Genomic DNA, 12,908 nt, shown 5'->3' with positions numbered 1-12,908 from the left:
GTTCCTGGCCCAAACCCAATCGCCCATTTGCAGCCCCCTTGGGGGTTTTGGTTGAGAGGCTTCTGCTGCCACTCTGTCTGAATGCAACCTGTCCAGTTTAGTGATCAAACGCCTCCCCCAACATAGTTCTGCAGGTGTTGTGGCCCCGACCCCCGAGCCTGGCCTACCTGAGGAAGAGGACTCTGAGGATGATGGGGAGGAACTGGCAAGGCCTCCCTCTCCAGGACCCTCCCCTCTGGCAAGGCCTCCTTCTCCGGGGCCTTCCTCTCTGGCAAGGCCTCCTTCTCCGGGGCCCTCCTCTCTGGCAAGGCCTCCTTCTCCGGGGCCCTCCTCTCTGGCAAGACCTCCATCTCTATCTGAAGGCCAACAGGAGCAGCCCTGCAGTAGCCAGGCTGGGACGGAGCTTGAGCAGCTGCAGCAGATACAGTCTAGCGAAGATGACTCATGTCTAGACCCCCCCCGAGAAAGACGCAGGGCCAAGTGTTTACAGCAGTGTAGGAAGAATAGGAGGGCCAGGGATTAGCTGAGTCATTGAGCCACACCCCACTGGGTACAAAAGGGGGTGTGGCTGCTCTCAGAACTTTGTGACAAACAATAGTTTAAACAACTTCTGGTGACATCTTCGGAACTCTGCTTCTTGTTTGAAACCCTGGTCTGAATTCTTGGCAACGCTTCTGTACATCTGCTGCTGAACTCTTTGTTTGGACATTATCTCATTCCAGTGGACACTTGAGGTAACGAGCCTATTTTGCTGCCAAGGCCTTATCTGAAGGCAATTAACTACAGCCTGTAGAATTAACTCTTGCTAGTCGTGCCTGCTTGTCTGTTTGTTTGTACTCCGGAGGGGGGAACAGAACAGCAGGACTTTTGCCTATAGCAGTGCAGGGCGTAGAATGCTGGCAGAGTAGAAAATCTGCCAATCTGTGATGCCAGTCACCTGTGACAATGCACTTGAGTGATTCCTTCATTGTCCTCACCATGCGTTCAGCTTGACCATTAGAAGATGGATGAAAAGGTGCAGACATTGCATGTCTGATGAGATTAGCTCTAAGGAAGGCCTGAAATTCAGCAGCAGTGAATTGGGCCCCATTGTCTCAAACTAAGACATCTGGCAACCCATGTGTGGCAAAGAGTTTTCTCAGCACCTGGATGGTCCTAGCAGTAGTCATGTTAGGAACTGGAATTACTTCCAGCCATTTGGAGTGGCTATCCACTACTATAAGGAAGAGCTGTCCCTGAAAGGGCCCAGCGTAGTCTATGTGAATCCTAGACCATGGAGTGTGCATTTCCTCCCACCTGTGAATTGGAGCCTGTGGCATTTCAGGCCTAGACTGCTGGCATGTATAACAACCATGGACTTGTGCCTCAATGTCCTTATCAAGACCAGGCCACCAAAGGTAGCTTCTAGCTAACGCTTTCATTCTGACAATGCCTGGATGGCCTTCATGTAATGACTGTAAGACCCTGTCCCTTAGGGAAGTGGGACTCTATTTCCCCATAAAATGCACCCCTTGTGGGCAGATAACTCATGCCTTCTGACAAAATATTTTTGAAATTCAGAACCTGGGATTTTATCCAACCAGCCCATGTATACCCATGACAATACTCTACTAAGTATTTTATCTGTTGCAGTTTCAGCAGCAATGTCCCCCTGCATGGAGGAGAAATTCAGTTATGTCCTGTATGGACAGAATTCTAGCAGCTGGAGTGGATCTGGTTCCATTAGTGGCAGTGGTAGTCTGCTGAGGCCATCAGCATGGCCCATTTCTTTGCCCGGTTTGTGAATCATTTTAAAAGTGTATGCAGATAGAAAAATAGACCATCTCAGCATTCTTGGAGAAAGTATGTGGGGGTTTTTTTTGTCTGTTGTGAAAAGTCCCAACAGGGGTTTGTGATCTGTAAAGACCGTGAAGTCCCTGCCATGTAAATACTCATGGAATTTTTTTATTCCAGCAACGATTGCTAGGGCCTCTTTGTCAATCTCAGCATAGTTGCGCTCAGCAGAGGACAATGTCCTTGAGTAAAATGCTATAGGAACCTGTGTTCCATTTTTTTCTATGTGGCTTAAAACTGTCCCCACCCCATAGGGAGATGCATCACATGCAAGACATACTGGTTTAGACTCTTTGTAGTGAGTTACAGTGGACTTTTCTGACAATAGTGCTTTTAATTCCTAGAAACTTTTGTCATGTAAGTTAGTCCATTTCCATGGAGCTTTCTTATCTAGAAGCCTGTGGAGGGGCCCTGCTAGTGTGGCCTTATGAGGTAGAAATGTGTGGTAGAATTTTAGGAGGCCCAAGAATGCCTGTAGCTCTCCTTTGGATTTGGGCCTAGGGGCCATTTTAATGGCCTTCACTTTAGAATCAGCAGGGTGAATGCCATTAGCATCAATTCGGAAACCCAGGAATTATGTTGAAGAAACCCCAATACTACACTTGCTTTTTTTTAATTTGAGCCCTACTTTGCGAAGCCTCTGCAAAACATCCCTGAGCCTACTGGCTAACACTTCTGGGGATTCCCCTGCAATGAGAACATCATCAAAATAAGGGCAGACGCCCTGAATACCCTTAAGTATATGCTCCATGATTCCCTGGAAAATGCCTGGTGCAACACTGACTCCAAACTGTAAGCGTTTAACTTTGAAAGCCCCCCTGTGAGTCACAATTGTCTGAGCTGCCACTGTGGCCTCATCAACTGGCAAATGCTGATAGGCCTGTGCTAAATCAAGTTTAGCAAATATAGTACCCCCTTGCAAGGAGGCTAAAATGTGGTTGACCACTGGGACTGGGTAAGCGTGTTGCTTGAGGGCTTTATTTAGAGTGCATTTATAGTCAGCACAAATGTGAATTTCCCCATTGGCTTTAAATAGAGTGATGATAGGAGTTTCCCACTACCCACCATCAACAGGCTGTAATACGCCCTGTTCTGCAAGCTTATCAATTTCTGAATCAATTTTATGTTTTAAGGCAAAGGGGACCCTACAAGGCTTAACCATGATTGGAACTACGTTGGGATCTAGCTTAAATGAGATAGGCGGGCCTGTGTATGTTCCTAGGGTTGAATAAAAAACATCTGCATAGTCCTCGCATACTGATGCGAGATCTGCAGTTTGTGTCCAGTTTATACCAGTAATCTGAATACCTAAGGCATCAAACCAATGAAGTCCAATGAGACTCGTTCTCTGGCCCCCTACTACTATTACATCCAGGTGCCACAAAAACCCTTTAAATTTTACCATCAAAGTGGCTTCTCCCTTAACTTTACCGTAAGCATTTTGAAAATCAGTTAGGATTATATCTGAAGGTCTTAGTTTGGTCCAAATATTACTGTGCCTACACACAAAGTTAAAAGTATCTTGAGACATAATTGAGACTGCAGAGCCAGAGTCCAATTCCATCTTACATGAAACTCCTTGTAGCAATACCATGAGCTTAAGTTTGGGTTTGAGGGGGCGTTGAGCCCCGGTGTGGCACACACCTCTATGGCTTCTGAAAAACCCCACACTAACTGGACCCTGGGCCCCAGTACCTCTAGTTGGTTCTTCCGACTGGTGTTTGGGTGGCCGGTCCCTCTGTCGGGCTCTGCAAACCACTGCAATGTGGCCTGTACTTCCACAAGCTCTGCACGTGGCTGATCAGAATCTGCAATTGGTGCGAAAATGGTTGCCCCCGCACCCCTTACATCTCGGTAAGAGAAGTGCCTTGTAACTGTCCTCTTGCTGCTGGCTGTTGCAGTGTTGCACGTTGGGTTGCTTCTGGAGTCTGTTGATTTCAGGTTCTTCTTCCTCGGAAGATTCCTTGGTGTGTTTGGCATCCTCAAGGTGGACCGTTTCTACAAACTTTGTCGTTTTGGTGTGCTGTACTGTTTGAACTGTGCCCCTGGTGGCTTTGTCGGCCATCACTTCATCTTGTGCTTCAGAAAACGTTAAGTTTGGTCTAGCAAAGAGTCTCTGCTGAAGCGTTTGGTCCCGTAGGCCGCTGATGAGCCGGTCTCATAGTCGCTCTTCTAAATTTGAAAATTTACAAAGGCATGTAGCCTGCCTCAGGCCTGCTATGAATTCCGAAGCCAATTCACCCGGTTGCTGCACACTTTGGTCGAACTTGAACCACCAAGCCATTTCAGGCATCTTGGGCTGGAAATGTCCGTTTAGCCTCTTTTTGAGGTGTACGTAGGAGACCGCTTCAATCGGTGTTGGCGCAAAAAGGTTCTCGGCCAAATCAAAGGTTGCTGGGCCACATGCACAGAGTAGAGTTGCGTCCTTCAGCCCTTCTTCTGTGATCTGATTTGCCCTAAAGTAGTTCTCTACTTGGGACAAATAGGATGTCCATTCTTCTGGGTGCTTAACATTGAATTCTCAAAGTTTCCCAACCTTCGGCATTCTTTCTTCGCTGGTTTCTGCGTTTCTTTCTGAATCCTGCTTTCTAGGCTCAGGGAATGAGTCCACTGAACATGAGGTCGCTAGCATAGCTTGCTAGCCGACCTTGAGAGAGGGGGGGGGAGAAAATGCCTTTTCCCTCCGGTGTGCACTGCCTTCCCCTCGTAGACTTCAACTCTTTTTTAGTGAAGCAGGATCCCAACTTCGTCGCCAGTGTTAAATAGCGGGTTCTTTGGCGCAGGAATGAAGAAGAGGTAGCTGAGTACAGGGAAACTCTTATTTTGTGTAGAATCTGTCTGAGCAAATGGCTGCAACTAGCCCCAATATATAGTCTAGCCCCTAGGTGGCAGCCAATAGGTTTGAAACAACCATTGCCACCTAAGGATAGCCAATTGTAGTGCTGGAGACTTGTAGTCTTGTTGCTGGAGAGCCGTTAGCTGCTCCAGCAACCCACGTGGTATTACTTTGAGCCCAGTACATAACACTTGTGATGTCCAATATTTCTTACAAATCAGTAATACAATGATGTTGAAATATAGTGGGTACCTAAAAGTAAAATATTCTTTGAGCTCAATCGTAAGGAGCGTTGGAAGAGGAAGCTAGACAAAAACAGAATAGTGAAAATTATTGAAAGGGAAATATTGAAAGTGCAGTAAAAGTTACTGGATAACACTGGATGCAATTGGAAATGAAGACAATATAACATAGGGATTTTTGCGGGCTTGGTATATTGGATGGCAGAAGAAGAGAAGAGAAGAGAAGAGAAGAGAAGAGAAGAGAAGAGAAGAGAAGAGAAGAGAAGAGAAGAGAGAAAAGAGGAGAAGATTGAGATCTAGGCCATGTGAAGTGTGGAAAATGCTTGAAGCCATGGACTTGATGGGTGATGGTGTCAGGTGTTCCTGAGAGAAGATGTTGTTCAGAGTTTGGGCAACATGAGAAGCAGCCTGAGTTAGCAGCAGGGCCTGGGCCATCTAGCTTAGATGAAGGCTTTCCAGGAACCAGCAACAGAGGTTTGCAAGAGATTTGCAGCAGTCAGAGAACATTAGAGATTTGCAAAAATGGACAGGGTGGCTTTATGCCAGATGGTATCAGGTCTTAGAATATCTTTGGCAGCAGGTTATACCCAAGAGATTTAGGTTTCCCAGTTTGTCTGAGCCCTGCTGCTGCCACCATTAGATATATCTGTCGGCACACGTGCTATTTTAGAGGCTAGAGATTTTGAAATTGGGAGCTGGGCAAACTGCTACATGGGAACATTAACATACAAGGCTAAAGAGTTTGTTTGATGCTTGGTCCATTGGTACAGTTCCAAGTTTCAAATGTAAATTGCTTTGTTTGTTTACTCTGATTTTTGGCCTTCTTATTGTAAGAGGGAAATGTATACCATTCAGAGTCCTTTTGGATTTTAGTGGCCTATAAATCAAAGTAAGTAAATAAACTAAGTAACTAAGTTCTGGAGATTTCAAGGCATGCACACATAGTTTTCCCAACAAAACATGGCTGCCTTTTTCCAAGACATATTCAGTTTCTCAGTCTAATCTGATATTCTCTGGTAGTCCATCTAAGTAAGATCTTTATAGACCTTCACTGAACTTGGAAGTTAATAAAGATTGACCCTGGTTAGTGCTTGGATGAAAATTCTATTGCAGTGAACTAGATCTGAAAACTAAAACAAGAATAAACTGTCCCTGAAGACAGCAACAGCAAATGGATGCTGTCAAGAAAACTACATGGATACAGTAATTAGAGAAGTCAAGCTTTTTCCAAGGATGTCTATTAGTGTATTGCCATGAGTCAGTTTGGAAATTGGTGATATAGATTTGACTAATCATTTTCATTTTTACTAAATAATTCACTTATGATGGTATATATTAAATTACTGCAAGTTAATGTATAACATTAGATCATCTGAGGCTGCAAGTAATTTGTGCAATTAGTACAGTATGATTACTTGAGGCAGAAATTAGGGTTAATCACTAGATATTCCAGCAAAAATTACTGTGTTCTTTGATACTGCTCCTTAACAACAACAAAACTTCAAAAAGGCTGCATATTATCATCTAGTATTTTCTTCTTATATGATTATTCCAGTTGCTGTTGTGGTGATTTGGATTGTAGCCAAGCAATTAAGAATGCAAATAATGCTTGTATACAAATATATTTATAAATATTAATACTGCAAGGGGGAAAAAGAATAGAGAAAGTTATAGTTCTCTATTAATAGCAACACATGACATTAGAGATTCAGTAAACTGGGTCCAATTAAGGAACACTTTAAATATTTGCTGAGATAAAAGTCATTATAAGCCTTTTATAGGGGACTGTTCTTCACTCAGTTTTACATTTTGATAGGCTATTATTTTAATTTTAATAAACCAAATTTCAGTATCATAATTGGTTCTGTCACTTGATAAAATGATTCCTTCTGCTTTTAATAATTGTCATGCTTTAAAATTTTCTAAACCAGCTGTTGTAATTTACAGTAGCTAATTATACTAATACAAGTATTTTGAAATGTAACCCTGAAGGTTGTTTTTGTTTACATCAAGTGCTGCTTCAATGCTGAGCTTCTCTAAAAGTATCTAGCTATGATTTCCAAACAAAACCCCCTTGTATTAAAGACATCAGCTGTGTTATTTTGATAAATCCAACCTGTCTCTTGTTTTCATAATTTGGTGACTTTTTTTCAAGGGATAAGAGTTCATTGTATTCACCATGGGCATGCATGTAGTTATATAAGATATATATGCCATCATTATATAACATTACTGCACAAAGATAGAAATTTGAAAAATACAATACTAGCCTTAAAAGTATTCAATGAGAGGTCTTCCATAACACCAGCTCTTTTAACCTTTTTCCTTTTAGAAACTTTATACTTTTCTAAAACTTTATACTTTCCTAAGTCTCTTTTCAGCCCATTTTTTTAATTTTCCCTAGCAGTATTAATCATCACTACCAAAGGAAGACTCTTTTTTTTCCCTTAAAAACAAACCAGGGGCTCTTTTTTTTCTTACAGGCACACACCATAAATAGGGAATGAAATACTCATAAATGGGTAGCAAAATGTTCCTGCTTCAGATGGCCTGTTTTAAAAATTATGCATTGCCTTTATGCATTGTTATCTCTCTTTCTGTATTCTCTGTTCTCTTTGCATTCATTTCTCCAACAGCTACATTAACTTTTCAGGCAATGTCCCTGCAAGTCAAACTCATTTATTGCCAAGTAAGGCTTGAATAAAATTCTACAAGGTCCATTGTCAGATATATCGGCTAGGCAGAAAAAGTGCAAACCTGCCAACTACTAAAAATGGCAGTCACCACATGTACCACCTTCCTGGTTTTTTTATTCAGTGAAAGAACATGAAATTGTTCCATTGTATAGAACCTGCATAATTTACATAACTAGCAGATGTTTTCATTTACCCCATAACTGTGGATTTTGGATTTTATCCAGTAACAAGGTTGAAATACAAAATTGTAAGATGTATAGATTATCCAGTCTGAGTTGGTCACCAGGCCTAGTGGTTTAGTCTTCTGAATGATGCATTCTGGTGAGAGGAGAGGTTCCCTGAGGGTGGGCTCCAGCATGAACCCAAAAGCTCAGAAGATTAAACCTCTGGTCCCGACGACTGACCCAGATTGGTTCCTACAACACTGTCCTAGGATACGTACATTTGCCCTCATTTGTACAAATCATTCCTGCCTAACTTGCCTTCACTGAATAGGCTGATTCACCTATCAAGCTGCTTTCTTTTTCTCAGTTGGTATTATATCATTTTTATCTCCAAGGGAATAAATACCCCTACCTCTCTTCCAAGCCCTATGATTCCCTGAAAACATGAAATAGTTTCTATCTTACAGAAATGTTCAGAGGATGGCAAGAAAAACGCAAAAAGGCCTAACCATTTCTTTCCTTCTCCACATCTTGCCAGGTCCAAAAAGCAAATTCCCTGTCCCCAGTTCCATGTTGGTAAAAAAGGAATTGTCTTGAAAAGGACTTTGGAGAAATACAAGCAGAAGTCTGCTTTATTCTGTATCAAACAAGATGCAGAATAAATAAGGGTTTTGTCCAAGTATGACGAGAATGGTATAATCAGCAAGACAAATAAAACTGTTTAGTGAAAAGAGGATCTGATACCAGTGAGAGAAGACAACAGCCAGTAAGGTGAATTGACAAATGAGCAGATTGGACAGTCCCATATTGAAGTTCAGGTTAAAACATTACTGAAAAGCTTCTGTGCTTAATAGTGTTAGCAGCCATTAAAATCAGATAGAGGTAACAAGTTCTTCTACGTCATCATTTCTGCCTCTATTGAGCAAGACTTCCATAATTGGCTTCTGACAAGCAAAAACAAGAGGAAAAGTTGGATTTGCTTAATGGTTATGCAAAAAAAAAAAAAGAATGTAAAATTTGGCACAGCTTACTTCATGATTGTGTCACTTAACGACAGAAGTACTGGCAGTTGTACTCCAGTTGTAAAGAGAGCATTACGTGTAGAGCAATTTCTAACAGGAGAACCATGGACCAGATTGGCTTCTGGTCCATGTCGGATAAATGTATCAGGACATTTCTATGGGCCATTCTTTCTTGTCCTTTGAACATATAAGCTTGCCCTACCAAGATGGGAATCTGAACCTGGGTTAATGACATAATTAAGGAATTCAGTATTGTGATACGACCAGTAATTCTCCTCCACAATAATGTAGTCAGATTTGAGGATATTGTGGACCACAAATTTCCTATTCATCTGAATTCCAGTTATGACTACAGTTTCAAACTACAACAATTTGCTTGGTTTGAATTGGACATATCATTGCAAATTATTCTCATCACTTGTTCTTAAGCTTATCCTACTTATAGAAACAGTGGTAAGAAGAGGAGGTATTGTTTTGTGAGCACTAAGATTGTGGGAATTGTAGTTTTCTCATGTAATTGAAATAGGTATGAAATTCAGCACCTGTCTGAATGGAGTCCAATTAAGCAACTCTATTCCAAATCAGTTCCAGAGTTTATTCATAGCCATCTAGAAGTATTGTGTTTATCACTGGAAAACATTGCTAGCATGGATGCTACAGATCTTTTTTATCCATTGTTACGACAGTTCAAAGTGTTTTTTCCAATACATGATTTACCTTAATTGTAACGAGTACTTCATTCTGCTCATATAACAGCAGTGGGATAAGTTTAGAGGGCTTTAGGGTTTTTTTTGTTTTTTCAACAGCTTCTGGGAGCAATGAGGGAATGTCTCTAATGATATAGCAATATCATCAGAAGGGGAAGTAGAAAGGTTTTCAGTATTTGGAGATGGCTCAGCAGGAGTTTAGAGTGGAAAAAGAATGTTTTGCCTTGCAGAGACTTAATTTATACTTCCTCTTTTCTCTCTTTCTCCCCCCCCCCCCAAAAGAGCAAAGAGTGCCACTGAAAATATATAATTTTTCTCCCAAAGTTAAAACTATAATTGTGGAGTGTTCTGGGTATCTTTGAATGAGAAATGAAGCACTTTATGTTTCTTAGAGCCATGGATTGCCCAACTGTACCATACAATACAATTAATAATGACTTTTAAACAATATGTTTGCCCCTGTTTTTTCAACAATATCTTTTATTCTACAGTGCCCACCATTGATGTATTTCAGATCTCTACAAAGGAAAGATTTGGACTGGGGCATCAGCTAAAGAAGTAAGTTTTCCCAAAGAGAGACATAAATGTGTTATGCATAAGTATTTGTTTCTCGTTGTGAGGTATTGTTTTTGGCTCCAGTATTTTATAGTGAATGCACTTTGAATTATTAACAACTCTAGCAATGTTTCTGATGACCCCAAAATGCATCAAAATTTACCATTTCATTTTATAATGTATGTAAAAACGTTAACATTTTTTTGCAGTTTCCTCACTTAAACAATAATTATATTTGAATATTACAATGCCTTGCATGACTGTAACAAATTGGAATAATTTGCTTTTTTATTTTCTCAGAATTTATGAATGAATATTTAAGGTCAATCTTATATATAAATGTTTTGGACATGAACAAACCCAAAAGCTAAATCAGCAATTCCTGAATTGCACAGTTGTATTTTTTAGAGTTGGTCTCTTGAAAAATTCAAGAAGCCAAGACTTTTAGGCCACTTTGAGATAAATTTATGAATTTTATGCTTTTGACAGAAAAAGAAAATCTGATGAATCCTGCCTTATTTATATATCTAAAACAGGAACCCTGTTGCTTTTTGGAATGGAGATTTCAGATATTGTAACTGGGAGGATTTGAATAGAAATTTCTAGGGAATATCAGTATACTGATATTCTGCAGAATAGATGAGAAAGTGAAAAATCCATTCCTTATCATTTGTAAGAATGCTACCCATAGATTGTATTTAACAGCATGGAGGGTAAATTAAGGGTGATTAAATGGACTAAAATGCATGTTGCATCTTCCTTTCTGTATTTTTTTTTTCAACTGCTGAGAGTTGCAGACAGTTTTGAGCATATAGTGCATGTGTTAAAAGACATTCTGATATACTAGATGTTTATACTTGCTTCTATTATAAAAGCTAAAGATAGCGGTTACTAGGAAAGTATGAGTGAGAGCATTTCAGTTCAATCAACCAAATCCAGTTTGAAACAGAACATAGATTTCCAGGACTTGCGTTGTCATTTTAGACTTAAATTTTCATTCTGGGTAAAGTATGCATGCACTAGATTGATTGATTGATTGATTGATTGATTGTTCTGCACTGCCAGACTTCCCAGAGTAGTTGTTTGTTTCATATTTTGCAGAATTATGCAAACGTTTGTTACACAGCAATGGAAAAATGGCAAAGAAAAATCAAACAGTACGCACAACAAAAAATTCTCAGAAAAGAAAGTGAAATCTCCCCTGCACATCTTTTCTACATTGCGCAGGTAGGAGGAAGTGATAAAATACATACCTTATTGCTTTGATAAAAAAAAGAGAGAGAGAGAGTTTTGCTATAGGTTTTTGGTCAAATCTTGTCACATACTTTCAGCACAGGCTTCATGACTAACTTTTTTTCCCCAACAAATGTGGAATTTAAAAAAATGGCCATGGGTCCTGCTAGTAATTAATTTTTTGTTTTTGTTTTTGTTTTGCTCCCAAGGCATCCCTGGTGAAGAAAAGGAATATAGTCCAGTTAGTCTATTGAATTTCTTGGGGGGAAAAAAAACCATAACAGGAGTGATTGGTAGTTGTGTTCATTTCTGAACAGTTTTGATGATTGCCAAAAGGTCTTTTCTTTATATATGATAAAGGCAATGCCAGTCTCTTTACAAAATAGAGGTTCATTCCTTGATGTATTCTGAAATTGCTATATGAAAATGTGACAGTTTATGTCCGTATGATCAACCTGGAAAGTGCCTCCAGAACGAAGAAGACTAGTATATTTGGGGTGGATGGGAAATGAGAAGCACTTCCATTTACTCTTCTCTGATTTGGTGAATATTTCTTTGGCCTCTAATACTGCTAAATATTAGCAGTATTAGAAAAATATGCCTGACGTAATCTCACCCATGCATCCCAAATCGGAGTGGTCCTCTCATCTATTGATAGGTTGGCATAATTTGGAGGGGATCCCATTCTTCTTGGTATTTTGCCACTTCCTAGTGGCAGATCATTCATATCCAAAAGCTGAATTGATGCCACATAGAGAATAATCATTTGTCCATTCCTTTTTCACTCTGAGGAGGTTGCAGGGTTTTTTTATATCTATCAGCCATCTCCTACCCATAAACCTGCCAACCAAAGAAATGGATTTGTAGCTGATTTCATTTGGATTCTAACTCTTTGATTTTAAGTATACATGTACAGGAGTTCCCTATGCTATTAGAAATTCTAGGCCAATTAAAATAGCCTTTAGTATTCATTACATTCACAGATCTCAAAAGGTATGCAACTTTCTGTGTCCAAAATATCTCAGTAGTTCCCTTTATTTTAAATATGTGTTCGTTTATGTCTGTGTGTCCCTGAATAGTTCACACTATCTAGAGATGTGACACATCAACTAAGGAGAAACATAGGTTTTATCAGTTTATTTTTCATGGAATAAGTTCTGCAGATCCACATCATGCAATTTCCTTTTCTGGCCTTCAACCCGCTGCCTTGCAGAGATCTATTAGTAGCACAATAAATATAGTAGACACTTCAAAAAATACACTTGTAATTTTTCAGTTACATCTTGTAAGATCTCACTGCTAGGGAGGTTGCTGATCTGCTTCGTTTCTTGATGGAGAAAATTCACAGAACCATGAAATAACTATTAAGCTGTGTTCCTGACATAGATTATTTGCATAATTGGTGAAGTACCTTGTCTTTGCTCTTTTGTTTGTTCTATTTAACAAATTATCATTTTAAAAAAAGACAGCTGTGTAATTTAATTGTTTAATGAACGGAATACCATCCAACTGAAATGCTGTTTTCAATTAATCAGGCAACCTATTCTTTTTTTTTAAAAAAAGATTTTTTTTATAAAAAAAGATAAACATTACTGCAGATAGAAAGTGTTCTTTTTAGAA

At 39.8% G+C, this 12,908-nt stretch overlaps 1 protein-coding gene across 2 annotated transcripts in view; it reads left to right on the top strand.

The window, feature by feature from the left end:
* PARP8 (poly(ADP-ribose) polymerase family member 8) overlaps positions 1–12,908 on the top strand; it is a 189,829-nt gene that overhangs the window by 125,652 nt on the left and 51,269 nt on the right. For both annotated transcript variants that reach the window (XM_083355535.1, XM_083355534.1), the window contains exons 10-11: positions 9,992–10,058; positions 11,157–11,282. In XM_083355535.1, the coding sequence (XP_083211661.1) occupies positions 9,992–10,058; positions 11,157–11,282 (193 nt within the window). The remainder of the gene's footprint in view (positions 1–9,991; positions 10,059–11,156; positions 11,283–12,908) is intronic.

The sequence above is a fragment of the Vipera ursinii genome (genome assembly GCF_947247035.1).
Source record: "Vipera ursinii genome assembly, chromosome: 2".
In the NCBI taxonomy this organism is placed as follows: domain Eukaryota; kingdom Metazoa; phylum Chordata; class Lepidosauria; order Squamata; family Viperidae; genus Vipera; species Vipera ursinii.
The sequence above is the reverse complement of the archived record's forward strand: the minus strand, read 5'-3'. Positions and strand labels throughout refer to the sequence as shown.